The 16,684-nt window shown below is 44.5% G+C and overlaps 1 protein-coding gene across 1 annotated transcript; it reads right to left on the bottom strand.

The window, feature by feature from the left end:
* Window positions 1-2,464: 2,464 nt before the first annotated feature.
* On the bottom strand, window positions 2,465-15,178 carry LOC139447226 (matrilin-3-like). The gene is made up of 5 exons (XM_071228461.1): window positions 15,144-15,178; window positions 7,540-7,583; window positions 6,127-6,675; window positions 5,303-5,353; window positions 2,465-2,712 (listed from the first exon to the last, which is right to left on the bottom strand). The coding sequence occupies exons 1-5, from the start codon at window positions 15,176-15,178 to the stop codon at window positions 2,465-2,467; spliced, it is 927 nt and encodes a 308-aa protein (XP_071084562.1).
* Between the last annotated feature and the right edge of the window lie 1,506 nt (window positions 15,179-16,684).

Raw genomic sequence — 16,684 nt, 5'->3', positions numbered from 1 at the left:
CAGCCAAACCCACATCCACACCCTCAGCCACACCCTCAGCCAAACCCACACCCACACCCTCACCCTCACCAACACCCACACCCACACCAACACCCTCAGCCAAACCCACATCCACACCATCATCCACACCCACACCCACACCCACAGCAACAACCACACCCTCAGCCACATCCACACCCACACCCTCACAAACACCCACACCCTCACAAACACCCACACCCACACCCACAGCAACATCCACACCCTCAGCCACATCCACACCCACACCCTCAGCCAAACCCACACTCACACCAACACCAACACCAACACCCACACCAACACCCACACCCTCAGCCACACCCACACCCTCAGCCACACCCACACCCATACTCACACTCACACTCTACATCTAAAACCTCCAACCCAAACCTCACACCCACACCCACATCATTACTATCACCCACACCCACACCCTCAGCCACACCCTCAGCCATACCCATACCTACATCCACATCCACACCCTCACCCACACCCACACCCTCAGCCACACCCACACCAACACCCACACCCTCACCCACACCCACACCCTCACCCACACCCACACCCTCAGCCACACCCTCACCCACACCCACACCCTCACCCACACCCACACCCTCAGCCACACCCACACCCACACCAACACCCACACCCACACCCTCACCCTCAGCCACACCCTCAGCCACAGCCACACACACACTTTCCCCTACATCCACACCCACACCCTCATCCACACCCACAGCCACGCCCACAGCCACACCCACAGCCACACCCACAGCCACACAAAGACGGTCCCGGCGATGAAGGGGTCGTCGGTGTGGCCTGTGACAGTGGAGGTGTCCGCACTAATGTGTCGCTGGTGTGTCCCCATGGTCTGTCGAGCAGGTTCCGCAGCAGTAACAAAGCGATCTTGAAGATGCTGTCGCACAATCTGACGATCCTGACGATCTTCAACTGGTCGGTCATCTGTTGTGTTGGTGGTCTGGTACCGTTGCTGGAACCTGTATATGGTCCTCACGTGGACTTGAAATGCATTGGCGACTTGCCGGGCGGTTTGTCCAGCTTGCAATCGTCCAAGGGCTTGGTGTCGCTGATTTCTTGTCAATCTTGGTATGTAGTAGCAATTCAATAATGAATGAATGTTATCCGATCTAGGTGGATTATATTAGGGCAAGAAATTGGGGAACGCATGTGCATTTCAATTTTCACGGAACTCACGTGCATTGGGTTACCATGGCCGTTGCCGTGATGCGTTTGGGGGATCGGTTTTATTGTCATCTGCTTTGTTTTTTTGTCATCAAATTTCATTTTTCCGGACAAGGTAATGTTTAATTTTAGAAACTTTGACAGAGATCAACAGACATGTAAATAACAACTTTTCATGCAATGTTACTTGGGGTGACGTTTCTTTTGCGGTTGAGTATAATTCATTCTTTACTTTCTATCACATTACTCATCATATCTCTATTTCTGTAAAATGACTGTAGGCGAAGGTGTGAAAGTAGACCTAGACATGCAAGAAGTATCAAATAGTGATGATACCAGGTGTTCGCGAAAAGGTGAGCGTATAGCACACTCTCAGTGTGAAACATTTAGGACATCTTCAAGAAGAAGAACAACAAAAGAAAATATTTTATTTACGAGTCACATATTGCACGATACAATAAATCATATAAAAAGCAAACAGTGCAATACCCGGCCGCAGGGCATTTCAAGTTTCACAAGCTTTTTCAGAGCCCACAATCAAACGTTGCGACCCGCAGACGGACTTGCTTTTTCAATTCAAGAACTATCAGATCGAACACCTACTACTACAGCGGATATAAACTGGCTACCTCTTTCTTACTGTAACATTAACTGAACACATTTAAAATATATGTAATAATCGGATATGCATTCATAACGAGCTCACATGCCGTGATCTGATTGAAATACTGTTCAACGCGTCGACAAACCTCACTCGCTCATACTCAACCACCCTCATGACTCACGTTATGCAGCAATGCTTCACCAAGTTCCAATGATTCCCATCATGTAGGGAACAACTTCAACTCCATCAATCATGAACATAGACGTGTGAGTAGATTAATCACGTGCACAACTGTGTGTTCTGTACTAAGTCACGTGTTCAACCAATCATCTCGCATCACCGGTAGGTCTAGACTGTTTCCAATATGAATTGAAACAAACATAATGATAAATCTCGAAGACGTATTTCTCTGGTGTGTTTCGAATGCTTAAACACCTCTATAATTTATGGGAACAATGTTTGAAAATGACATAACCTGTTCTTGGTAGGGTGTCATGCTAGTTCTTTGCCACAAGTTGTTGCTCGTTCGTTTTCTTGAAAGCATCATTAGAAATAAAACAATGAATTTATCACACCACAAATAACATTTAGAGTAGAGCGACGTCATTTTACGTTTTTTACTGAACACAAGTTCCGCCTCTACATTCGCTCATAGAAGTCATGATCTCCAGATGCCGTCAGATTGTATGTCTCTGCGCATGTCACCAACTGACATGTATTCAAGATGTCTGCATTTAGCGCCATATTGAAACCCATACAGCTTTCACTCGAACTGCACTGGACGCCACAAGCAATAGACGACTCTGCATAGGTTGTCATGGCGGCGGGACACCCACTGATCCGATAGGATTGTCGGTTGTAAAGATTCGTCCTGCTTTTCCTGGGAGCTGGACGGATATACATGTACAAAAGTCAACAATATTAGGATTTTTTACCTGAAAGTGATATCTGGAACATCATAAATTTTCGATCATAGTAAGTAAAACTGACTGCCAAAAGAATCTCTACCACTTAAAAAAACACAAGTTCATACTAAATCAATTCAAAACACATCGCCCAAACACAACAATGTTCTGTGCAGAAAGTGATGCACGTCCCAGCACATTTTGTTTTTTAGAGTAAATGTGAAAAAGGGAAAAACATGTGCCGCTTGGGCAGCCGAAAACTAAACATGCAATAAGGGTATATAAATGATACGGCATGTCAGACACTCACACTGATGAAAAAAAAAACACACTAGAGAAATGCCACGACTCACACCCGGACAACTCGAGGGGCCCTGGGCATGATACAGATGGGAGCCACACATGCCAACGTTAAACCCTTGGCTGCTCCCGCGTTGTTGTAACTGACCTGATGCTACGCTACAGACAGACCGGGCAGACATCAGACAGGCCAAGAACAGGCAGACCCAGGGTAACTACGAACCAAGGAAGGCCGTTATTTGCGTATGTTCTGGTGTGGGAAAGTATTTGTGGGCAGCAGAGAACACCAATGGTCGTTAAAGGAAATGTGACAGTTCAGCGTTACACGGATGACATTCTTCGTGGAATTTCTACGGCAGCTGTCAGGTGGTGTCCTTTATCACCATGACAACGTCAGACCCCGTACACCCCGAATCGAACAGAAGGCACGCCCCACAGACACGTCCCCAACAGAACACCCCAGGGATGTCATGGATCGTCGTGTTCAACAGCGACCACATCACCCAGCCAACTGACAAGAACTGGCCAAGGCCCTCCACAAAGAATGGTGACGTATCCTACGTGACGTCATAAGATGCGTGACTTTTTCTGTGCGCCAGAGATTGTTTGCATGTTTTGAAGCAGGGGAGTCATACACAGTATTAGTAACTGAACTTAAAGAGCGATTTTAGAAGTGTGTACCCTTTGCCAATTACGCTGAAAGCTTGTTTTGATATGGCTCGGTGACCTGGTTGATTGCATACAATCGTACCCAGACGACATAGATCGTTGCTCATGATATCAACCACTGATTCGCCTGGTCCAGACTCCATTTATTTGCACGTCGCCGCCATATACAGGTGTAGATCGAGTGGGTGAATGAGTATGGTTTTACGCCGCTTTTAGCAATATTCAAGCAATATCACGGCGGGGGACACCAGAAATCGGCTTCACACATTGTACCCCTGTCGTGAATCGAACCCGGGTCTTCGGCGTGACGAGCGAACGCTTTAACCAGTAGGCTACCCGACCGCCCAAGTTGTAGATCGAATATTGCTGAGTGAAGCGTCTGAGTGATACATTTAGTCACCTCGTACGAATGCACAGATTGCTGAGTACCAGCTGATACAGTTAATCGCCTCGTACGACATGCACAGATTGCTGAGTACCAGCTGATACATTTAGTCGCCTCGTACGACATGCACAGATTGCTGAGTACCAGCTGATACATTTAGTCACCTCGTACGAATGCACAGATTGCTGAGTACAAGCTGATACAGTTAATCGCCTCGTACGACATGCACAGATTGCTGAGTACCAGCTGATACAGTTAGTCGCCTCGTACGACATGCACAGATTGCTGAGTACCAGCTGATACAGTTAGTCGCCTCGTACGACATGCACAGATTGCTGAGAACCAGCTGATACAGTTAGTCGCCTCGTACGACATGCACAGATTGCTGAGTACCAGCTGATACAGTTAGTCGCCTCGTACGACATGCACAGATTGCTGAGTACCAGCTGATACAGTTAGTCACCTCGTACGACATGCACAGATTGCTGTGTGCAGTGTCAGGGAGTTGGACCAGCTGATACAGTTAGTCGCCTCGTACGACATGCACAGATTGCTGAGTACCAGCTGATACAGTTAGTCGCCTCGTACAACATGCACAGATTGCTGAGTACCAGCTGATACAGTTAGTCGCCTCGTACGACATGCACAGATTGCTGAGTACCAGCTGATACAGTTAGTCACCTCGGACGACATGCACAGATTGCTGAGTACCAGCTGAGGGCAGTGTCAGGGAGTTGGACCAGCTGATACATTTAGTCGCCTCGTACGACATGCACAGATTGCTGAGGATAAACTGTAACACAGAATCCAGAATTAATTAAAAGGAGGATATATTCTTTTCTGTCTCATCTTTATACATCTTAACATTATACTTTGCTATTGTCATTATTATTATGAATAAGATGAAAGTAAAAAATGCAGCAAAGAGGGTTTGGGTGATCCTTGCATAGTCAGGCTGGTTAACGGTAAGCTCATCATCGAATGGGATGCAATCGTGACATTTTGAAAGCGAGGTCCACATAACTGCCATGTTTCTCCCCAACCTTGTCAATCACATTGGTGTCAAAAGTGACAGAAAATTCAATGACATAAATGATTCCATTGAAAAAAATGGAAAATATCAGGTTTGCTGGCCTGGATATTACCATAAGTATTATTATTGGGATTAGGAGTCATCATCATCATCATCATCATCAATAGTAACGTCCACATTCTTACCCTGCGAGGTACCATCGATACCCGTGTTAGGAGATCGGTCAGAGGGATCGCCTGCAAGTACAATAATCAGTTACACATTTCAGTTTGACCTTAAGTTTCGTTCAGGAACAAAACCTCAACAGAAGACGTATTTATAATTATTTACATTAAAATGAAGCTCAACGAACACTTGGCGATTATGAATATTTATTAGAAACTAAGTGACCCTTAACAACCCAAAAATTAACATTATTACAACGCTTCGGGTCTTTGTTCAGTTTATACAGTGAAGCTTTGAAAACCTACCTATGTACTCTGCGTTTACTCTACTGGCCGCATAAATATAGCTATGCTACACACCTTCAAAAAATTTACTCACCACACGATCCATCAATTTGCAAGTTACAAAATATCTTGGACATGTTTATACCCCCTTGTTCACAAACTCATTACCTCCGAATACAGCTAACCCTTTCCTGTGGAACTGTGTGTAATAATAAGGGGTTATGTTAACTGCGTCGGTTGTTGTTGCTAACTTTCTTGAGCATCAGACTAAGGAGGGACTTATGAAAGCGAGATATTTATGATGTTGTTTTGGTAAGTTGTATGGAATAGTACGGTGGCCCATACCCGCCACTGGTGAGATCCCTTTTCACTGTATGCCTCTATATTTTATACTATTCTTCCACTGGTGAGATAAAATATAGAGGTTTACAGGGGGAAATGATCTCACCAGTGGCGGGTATGGGCCACCGTAGAAGAGCGATTAGTGGATTAAGAAAAGTAAAAGCGGAGCCATACATCAGAAGGATATAGCAGTTAACAAAAATGAAGTTTTGACGTACATGTGATCTGTGCAAGTCTCGGAACCAGCTTCCACAAGCTGTTGTAACTTTCATAGTAGAACACGTGGTCGTGTGTCGAGTTACTTGCAAAAAGATTCAACTGTTGAACATCCGCATTCTTTACTCCAAGACAAAACCATTCTACTTTCTTCTCCACTTCCATATCGTCACGGTTCGAGACAGATTCCTCAATTTCATTCAGTCGATCACCGGCGATAAGTAGAACAACATTAGCCGCATCAGGCCTATCTCCTTGTCCAAAAATAATATATTTCGCCGTTCTAATTGCGGCTGATGGCGACGTCGGTGGTTTTTCCGATCCATGCTTCATATTCAAAATGGCATTCTTCAATTCTGACTTGTCACTCGGAAAAGACATTATTACATCTTCATATGTGATAATGCTAACCACGACGTTATCATCCGAACTGATAGTGAATGTATCGACAATATCAACCAGCACCTGTTTCAGGATGGCAAACTCAGATATGTTCATGCTTTGAGAACGGTGGACAAGGAAGAGAACATCCTTCTTCTGAGTCCCACAATCTGCAATTGAAAACTTCGTACAAACGATCGATCTTCGGTGCACTAACAGCTTGCATTCACTACGTTTCTGACCCGTGAAGATCCTGGCTAAAATAGGTCTTCAGCACTCAGCAATATTACAGCTATATTACGGCGGTCTGTAAAAAATCGAGTCTGGACCAGATAATCCAGTGTTTGATATTATGAGCAATCGAGCATCGATCCCCGAAATTGAGATACGATGACATGCATCAACGAAGTCAGCGAACCTGACCACCCGATCCCGTTAGTACGACAAACATAGTCGCCCTTTACGGCAAGTATGGGTTGTTGAGAACTATTCTAACCCGGATCTTCACGTGTACGGCAAGCATGGGTTACTGGGGGGATTTAGATAAAGTGTTTCACACATTAATATTATGTGGTGGTATCAGCATCGCTGTCGGGTATGATGGCTTGACAATTAATCAACAACGTTTCTGGAGTGTTTTTATTATTATTATTATTATTATTATTATTATTATTATTATTTAACGCCGCTCAAGCAATATTAGAGCTATATGACGGCGGTCTGTAAATAATTGAGTCTAGACCAGACAATCCAGTGATTGATATCCTAAGCATCGACCCACGCAATTGGGATACGATGACATGCATCAACCAAGTCAGCGAGCCTGACCACTCGATCCCGTAAGTCGCCTCTCACGGCAAGCATGGGTTGCTGAAGAACAATTCTTCCCCGGATCTTCACGGGTCATCAATACCGTCATCTGGTCTGACCACCCTATCCGCCGAGTCGCCTCTTACAACAAGCGTGGGTTACTGGCGAGTAATAATATTTTCATCCCAAATCCCCAGGGTGTCTAAATTGAAAATTTACATTACCTGAGGCCGCCCTCGTTATCACCGTTCTGCCGGGCATGGAGCTGCTAAGTAGAAAAAGTCTGAATATCAAGAACATGGAAGCATCGATGGCAGTGCCCGAGTGACTTTGGGCAGTATAATATTAACAGTTATATAACGGCGTGTCACCTTTGTGTTGGGGGAAAACCTGAAGTGATGCAGGTCTCAGACTTTTACCGCATGGGTGAAGGTGAGGTGAGGTGAAATGGGGTTCAGCATCACGTCCAAGATGATTGCACTTACGGAGCGACGTGCATGCAAGTGTGTGTGTGTGTGTGTGTGTGGCTGATTGAACTTGGCTGGACTAATGCCGATTTTACAGTGCCAGCCCACTGTGGTACCATGCCATAGTTTAACATGAATACCCCACTCAGAGACAGTATACTGACTCCAAGCCGACCAGTCCTTGTTTGAGCCCCTTAATGTAGAGGGAAAGACAGGGTAACAACAAGTACCATCTTTTAACGTCTTTTGGTATGACGTGGCCGGGGATCCAAACCCGGACCTTTGGCTCTCTGGGCGGACGCTCTACCACTAGACGGTCCACCACAGGGTTTAAACCACGAGCATGGGTATGTGGAACCCACGATCGGCGTTGCATGCATGAGGGACGCAACTCTGCATAGTGTCTTGCGGCGCCTTAGGGTTCTACTACACCAAATCAGAACCAGATTGGACAGTGCGGCCTTCAGTGCAGATCGAAAGATATCTGCAGGCTGTGATCGGTGGCTATTCTGTAAGATTTGTATGTCTTTCAAATGTACATCCATCCAATTATTAAAACTGACCATGTTTTTCTATATTTAGAACTGTCTTTTTCAACATGATGACTTATGCTGAATGTGACCACAGCTATTTTCAAGTAGATGACATTTGGTGCGAAACTTGGGGTGGTGTGTTTAGCTTCCTGTACTCGGAAAAGGAGCTGTCTAAGCTAGTCATTTTTTTTTTAATTTCTGCTCTAAGGCCAAACTGCGCACACACGTACAGATAATAGCTGTTGAATGCTTAGTTATTTCTAAAAACAATATAACGTTACTACAGAAGTCTATGGGAAAACATTTGGTTGTATGTCACCCTAGGCGACTTGGCCATGCGTTTGACCACCCCCTCTCCATCCCTTGTCTTTCCCCCAACATGGGTCATACTAAAACGGTAGACTGTGAAGATCGCTTTGACATCTGTAAGATACAAACCCTGGCTATACAAGTGCTATTTTTTCCTACTTCCCCTTGCTTCTATATATACCATCTAAATAATAACTTTGAATTTATTTATTTGATATAAAAACTTGTATAAATTTATTTATTTTGATATGAAAATATATATAAATAAACTAAGCCGCAAAAGAAAGTATAGGTTGGCAATTTGTAATTATCCCTTAGGTTATATGTGGCTAGGGTTCGTTTCAAGAGCATAACTCATGATCCGTTCAATATTTTTTCATGAAACTTTGCAGGTTTGTCAGGTACCTGCTGAACTGGTGCCTTTTGCTATTTAGAAATTATAGAAATTCTTACTTTTTATGTTTCCATGGCAACAAGATGGACTTAGGTTCCAAACTTTTCTTGTTTTTTACAATTTCCATGACAAGTTCCTCCTCGGTTAAAAAAGGTTAGGGTTTGTTTGGATTTAATTATGTCATAAATTCTGCAACAGGGGTGGGGATGTAGTCACGTTAGTGGCAAACTCTTGTTTTCCTAACAACGGCGGTAACTATTGGAAAGTGGTATTGGGAATATGACTGCCCAGGAACAGGTACCAAAAAACACCTCACCCGAACGCGCCACCTTTGACGGCGCACGTGCGGTGACCAAAAAATGGTTAAACAGGTTTCCCGCCTATGGCATAAACTGCACGTGCATGTAAGCTGTATAAATGCGTTCGTCTGCAGGGTGTAACCACACGTGATGAAAGCACACAAAAGAAATGCCACGACTGTCACAGGAGCAGAGAGAGAGAGAGAGACATCGGTATGGCCGAAATGGCGGCAACACAGGTCCAAATTGCCAGAAGGTTTGGTTGTACACCATTGACAGTAGCCAGGCTGATTCAACGGTACAGGCAGACAGGGAAGACACAGGACAGGCCTAGAACCGGACGACCCCCCGAGTGACAACACCTGTGGAAGACGGTCAGAAATGGCTCATTCACCTGCAAAACAGATTCGTAACGGCGACGGCGACGGTAGCAACATCGTTGGGACATCTCGTTAGCCAACGTACAGTACTTCGACTACGTCGACTTCGTGCTGCTGGAATCCGAGCGTATCGTCCTTTCCGAGGAATGTTACTGACTGCTCAACATCGACGCCTGAGACTGCGATGGGCGAGGCGGGTTCGACGCTGGCAAGTGAGAAATTTGCGTCGAGTGCTGTTTACTGTTGAAATTCGGTTTAACTTGTTCCGAAATGACGGCAGAGAACGAGTTTGTCGACGCACAAGGGAACGTTTGGCTCCGGTGTGTATTCGAGAGGTCCATCCATTCGGCGGCGGAGCCGTCATGGTGTGGGGTGGTATTTGTGGAGATCAGAAGACCGTCAACATACGAGAATTGCGGCAGGCCCTGAGAAACCAGTGGCAACTCGATTCCAGTCGACGTCATCAGAAGACAGACGTCATCGATGAGGAGGCGTATCACAGCATGCACTGAGGCAGCTGGACGTCCCACACGCTATTGAAGACAACTGTGTCGACAATGAACTTGTAGTGCGTCTGACAATGTTTTGGTGATATTTCAGACAACTTTTGAAAATGAAATTTCTTACCCCACCATTGTTTAACTTGAGCTTACATTACCTGTGATTGCACAATTTCATTCAAACTGTGGTTGATCAATCATGTGTTACCCCTCCCTAGATTATATTATAATTCACATCAAAACCTCTTCTTGTTATTTTTTTATCGATCATGGAACTCGACCTATACTTTCTTTTGCTGCCTAGGTATATATTAATTGTAAATTCATTTGTTTTGATATAAAAGATATACATAAATTCATTTATTTTAATATAAAAATATATATAAATTTATTTATTTTGATATAAAAATATATATGAATTAATTTATTTTGATAGATATATGTATGTACTCTTCAAAATATGAAACGCAAAACCAGATTTGTGCGAGGTAGGAAAATACATTTATACGAAGAACCGTAAAAGGTGATGAGCCAAAATGTTGTGGAGAGAACACTTGGTGATTGTAGTCACCTCAGTTATGGTACATAGGAAAGGTCCAAGGTCACGTCATTTGATGCATTTCGCGATGTAAGACCCGTTTTATCGCAATATAGATTTTGATTATCGATCAGATCGTCCTGACTGGGCGTCACCATTTTGTGTGAAGCAAAAGCAAGTGATACGAGAGGTGGAATCTGATTGATCCATAGGAGAGGCTTAGAAGGGACATAATTGGTAATAGACACTGGTGGCGCAACGATCGAGCCCAGTAATTCCAGCCTAGTTCGGCAAGGGAGGAAACTGGACTTTTAAAGTCAGTTAACTCCGTTGCCTCGGGGAGATGGAAATCTCTGACCATGGAAGCGATGAGTATGGAAAGACATCCTAGGGAATGGTAGCCTACTTGGCCTGCAACGCATAAACCAACTGCTGCAACGTCTCGGGTTGCGGTCGAGCGCTGTCGTTGGCTGCACTTGTGAAGGACGTGTGGTAGGAGAATTTCGTTGATGAATCGTTGAGCCGTATGATTGCCCTGGATTTGGACCAAATCTGTCCCGCCATGATGAGAGATATCCGCCCACATCATAACGCTACCCCCACCAAACCTGTCCACTTCCTGTACGTCTGTAGACCCGTGCTCTTCCATCCCCTCGACGGAGGAGAAATCTTGATTCGTCGCTGAACCAGACATCTCTCCATCGCAGTCGGGGCCATACCCTGTGTTGACAACACCAACTCAGTCGTAGTTGACGATGTTGTCGACTCAATATGACGCGTCGGACAGGACGTCTTGCTCGTAGACCTGCTGCTGTTAAACGGTTTCGTACGGTCTGGTCCGGGTTTCTGCGCAGTCCGGATATTTGTGATGCTGTTGATCATGAGTTTGCTTTGGTCGTCCTTTCACGTAGGTGGCGCAATCGGCTGTAACGATCTTGGGCGGTGGTGGTTACTCTTAGTCGTCCCAACCTTGACTGATCAGGTGTTGACCCATTCTGTTGAAACCGACCCCATAGCCTTGTCATGGTGCTGGGGGCTACATTGAAAACTTGGCTGCAAGCGGCCTTTGACGTTGTTTCTTAGCATCTTGTTGAACTGTTCGATTGACGTAGGTGCCAGGTAATCAAAAAACCCTGCACTTTAAAACCGTTCATAGTGCTGCTGCACGTGCAGCTCCATGATCCTTTTGTTAATGCACTGGATGCGTTTTTCCGAATCGTACATGTTTCCCGATTAATGGTTTTCATGTCCTTGTTGTGATCATTTAGACCAAGGAATGTTTTCACTGATACTATAGCACATTAAACCTCTACATTTTGTACATCTTGGTCTGCTAATCTTGCTTTTGTGGCCAAAAATATCCGTATTGCTGTAGTGGTTTGTAACAATAACTGAAGAAAGATACTTCGTGTTAAAAAGCCCTTTTATTCAGACCATGTGGTCAGCATGGTGGCCATCTTGTTACAGCTCAAGGGAGAGCACTCTCGTTGGCTTAGCGTTTGTCTGAGTATCGGCGAACAGTTGCTGAATGATAACGCAGATATCATGTCGCAACTTTCTGTCGAGTCTGACATAATCCCCGAAATAAGTTATGTATAAGGTTAAATATAAATAATTCTTTTGCAGAACCCTCAAGTATCTAAATTTCGGGTACTAAACAAATCTTATATCTATACTCTTCAAAAAAGGAAACTTGACACTGACTTTCAAAATGTAATATAATGCGATTGTTTCAAAATAGGACACAGAAACCATAATTGAAACACTGTTTGAAGATCAATGTACAAATGTTCAAAACATTAATCGTGTCACCTAGACAGAGACACGTACACGATACAGTTAATGTCACAGGAGTACAGAAAATGTCAGTATCGGTTGTGCCCACCACGTGCATCAATCACCGCTTGACACCGACGACCCATAGATGCAATCAAGTTGTCAATAACACGCTGTTGGATGTGCTGTCATTAATGCTGAAGTGCACCAAGAAGCGCCGGAAGTGTTTTGGGCGGTGGATTCCTTCTGCGAACGCGTCGATCCAACTCGTCCCACAGATGCTCAATCGGGGACAAATCTGGTGACCAGGCTGGCCAAAGCTAATGTCTGGATGTTGTTGTGCTGTAAGAAGTCCTGACAAACACGTGCAATATGCGGTCGAGCGTTGTCCTGCTGAAACTGTCCGCCATTAATGTTGACGTAAGGAAGAACGTAAGGCTGTAGGATCAGGTCTCTGTACTGCACACCTGCCACATGCACGAGAGGCGTCCTACCACCGTGATAAATTCCGGCCCATACCATGACACTCCGGCCGCCAAATGGTACAACCTGCTGCACACAGTTGGGGGCGTAACGTTCACCCCGACGTCTGTAGACGCGTGCGTGCCAATCAGCACGTGTGAGTAGGAAAAGGGACTCGTCAGTAAACAGTACATTTCTCCACCTTGCACGTGCCCGTCTAACCCTCTGTTGGCTCCAAAGCAGGCGGTCCGCCGGATGACGTGGGGTGAATACATGACGTCGAACAGGTCTTCGTGCAAAAAGTCCAGCCTCCCTCAGTCTGTTGCGTACCGTTTGATCTGATATTCTGCGTTCCCCAGGAATCTGTGTGGTTGTAGACGTTGCTGTGGTAGTGCGGTCTCGGAGGTGTCGCAGCCGGATGTATCGATCTTGTGCTTGGTTGTCACCCTTGGTCTTCCAGACCTTGGTTTGTCGTCAACTCTGTAAGTGTTGTTGTATCGGGTCCACAGTGCGGAGATTGTCTGTCTGGATACGCCAAAGTGCCTTGCCACTTCTTGCTGAGTTGCTCCAGCTTGTAATCTCCCAATGGCGTTGTTCCGTTGAGCTGCATTCATGCCGTTATAAGGACTGTATGAACAGCCGTTGATGTGGACTTTTATACCCATTCATCAGGGGGGGCAGCATGCCTAAATGCAGGATCCTGTGCTGCACGTTTTTTCACAGGCGGTTGCGTTTGGATGAAGCTGTAAAATTGATCCCCAAACGCTACGTTTATGTGCTTTGCATGTGTTTTCGCGAATTATAGACACATCATCTTTCTGTTTGACTTATTTGGTTCTCATTTAATGTAATTATTTTAGATATTTGGCAAAAAGTGGTTTTACATCTATGTTTCATTTTTGGAAGTGTATAAATTAACAAGGGTGATTTGAATAGTTTCACGCCATCACTGGTATGGTGTTCATATTTGTTTTGGCTAAATTTACATACTGTAAGAAGCGATGGGCGGTCGGATAGCACAGTTTGTAAACCGTTCGAAGACCCGAGTTCGATTCCCGACATGAGTACAACGTGTGAAGCTCCCGCCGTGATATTGCAGGAATATTGCTAAAAGCGGCGTAAAACCATACTCGATCACTCACTCACTCACTCACTGTAAGACAAGAATGACTTGGTTATCCCAATTGCGAAGATCAATGCTCAATTAATTATGTCAACGTTTGACTTGATTATTTACAGACCGCCGTCATATAGCTGGGATATTGCTAAGTGCGACGTTAAACAACAAAAAAACCTACTTCAGTAAGAGGGACTAGTACTATACTTCAAGTGATACCCAAGATGGGACGGTCGGGTATCCTAGTGGTTAAAGAGTTCGCTCGTCACGCCGAAGACCTGGGCTCAATTACCTTCAATGTGTGAAGCCCATTTCTGGTGTTACTTCGCCGTGATATTGATGGAATATTGCTAAAAGCGGTGTAAATCACTCACCTTGTATAAGTTCAGATGGAAATATAAACGTTTCTTAAAATTACTAGTCTTTCCGATTTAATTCGAATCGAAACATCTTTACAGATAAAATGTTATCAGTTAAAAGCATATGAAGTTTTTTTCTTATTGCTGTCAGTCTGGAATCAAAACAATTATTTATACGACGAGTTTACAAATATATTGAGGGCTGTGTACTAGTGGGAGAGCGAGCGAGCGAGTGATGCAGGTCTAAAACATTCACCACTTTGGTGAAACCCACGAACTATAGTGCTGACCTTGAAACATAATCAGGGTGAACCGGGATTCGAACCCACAACCATAGGTTTCTGGCGTGCCTTATGGGTGCAACGCTGCACAGCGAACTGCGGCGCCTTAGACGACTTGGCAACCCGAGCCCCAAGAGAAACCAACACATAACCGACATTTGTGTAAACGTCTGCCTGTTTTCTTTGTTTCTTTGTTTTGTAACGCCGCACTCAGCAATATTCCAGCTATATGATGGCGGTTTGACATGCATCAACCACGTCAGCGAGCCTGACCACCCGATCCCGTTAGTTGCCTCTTACGACAAGCATAGTCGCCTTTTACGGCAAGCGTGGGTTGCTGAAGACCTATTCTACCCCGGATTTCACGGGTACCGTCGGGTTCGATGACGCCTCAGTACAACAAAACATCTTACCTCAGTATAATGGACGCTATCAGCAGAGAAACCATAGTGCCGGGGTTGGATTGGATGTGTCAACTAGAGTCACAGATTGGTTGTCAGTGTCGTACTGCGCGCCTCGGATAGGGCAGGACTTATAAACCCTGCATTGATGATTGCACAACCAATCCCGCGTGTCTGTCACATTCTGCTTGTACAATCAATATTTGTGCATGCTCAATGATAGTTCGCTGTAGTTATAGAGAGTTTGTGACGAAACCAGATTGGTTGAAAAGTTTTGTAAGTAGTGACTCGAAGCATACCCTCTTTTTAGTTCAGTCACTCAGATAGCCGAGTTGTTAATGCCTTCGCTCGTCACACCGGAGACCCGGGTTCGATTCCCGACATAGGTACAATGTGTGAAGCCCATTTCTGGTTTTCCCCGGCGTGATATTGCTGGAATATTGCTAAAAGCGGCGTAAAATCAAACTCACTCAAATCTTTTGACTTCACTAATTTTGACTACTTTTCGCGATAATCATGTCCCATATTTTGGTATTGCGATACACACAACACATCACATCAACATTATTCCTGCTCTATGACGCCGGTCTCATTAAAATCAGGTCTTAGTTCTCGCTTCCGCTATGGCGGTCGTCTAGCTTAGTGGTTAAAGCGTTCGCTAGTCACGCCGAAGACCCGGGTTTCATTCCCGACATGGGTACAATGTGAAAAGCCCATTTCTGGTGTTCTGCCGTGATTGCCAGAATATTGCTTAAAAGCGGCGTAAAACCAAACACACTCACTCTAGCTACGGCTAAACACAGATCTGAGAACGTCCCTTCACAGGTCACGGCAGAACGACCTTTCGCGAACTTTGAAGAACTACTGAAATAACTACTTATTATCATTATCATCAAAACTTTCGTTCGTTTAATTTGTCCTTTACCTACTTTATCTATGCAGCTTCGAAATTAATTTATACCAACTACGAGAAACATTCAGATAATCAATAGGCCATAACCGCCTCTACCTAAATGAAAGTATTCTTTTGTTTGTTTGTTGTTTAATGCCGCACACAGCAATGTTCCAGCTATATGACGGCGGTCTGTAAATAATCGAATCTGGACCAGACAATCCAGTGATTGACTTCATGAGTATCGATCCTCGCAATTGGGGTACGATGACATTCATCAACCAAGTCAGCGATCCTGTCAGTCGCCTCTTACGGCAAGCATGGGTGGCTGTGTAAGTAATTACTTCCGTACAAACAGTAAAGAATAAATCATCAATTGCCCTGCGTCCGACAGCCACATTGGCCTAGCAAAGTCGTCTTTCAAAGAAAGGCTCTATAATTGTTTAAATTCATATCAATAACTGGAGTTGTGAGTTTGTGTATTAATATTTGAGATACATGTATTTAAAAAAACGTGAAACTTTATGGACAACAACTTCTTGTTTATTGCATATAGCGACGTTTCGTTGTAGATTCTTAAAAGGGGACTAAAAGGAGTTTGTGTGTATTTATAGGTTTAGAATTTTAGGGTTATTGGCAGCTTGTTAGTTGTACTTTTATT

This window comes from Haliotis cracherodii, unplaced genomic scaffold, assembly GCF_022045235.1.
Source record: "Haliotis cracherodii isolate W230 unplaced genomic scaffold, xgHalCrac1.p SCAF_7, whole genome shotgun sequence".
NCBI classification, from domain to species: Eukaryota; Metazoa; Mollusca; class Gastropoda; order Lepetellida; family Haliotidae; genus Haliotis; species Haliotis cracherodii.
This window is presented reverse-complemented; position numbering and strand designations above follow the sequence as displayed.

Excerpts from the sequence above, each read along its gene's own strand:
- LOC139447226 (XM_071228461.1), bottom strand. The coding sequence starts at position 15,178 with ATGGTTTCTCTGCTGATAGCGTCCATTATACTGAG. Across the intron at positions 6,676-7,539 it reads GATAACGAGGGCGGCCTCAG|ATTGTGGGACTCAGAAGAAG; the intron begins GTAATGTAAATT and ends TTTCAATTGCAG. Across the intron at positions 5,354-6,126 it reads GAGACTTGCACAGATCACAT|GCGATCCCTCTGACCGATCT; the intron begins GTACGTCAAAAC and ends TTGTACTTGCAG.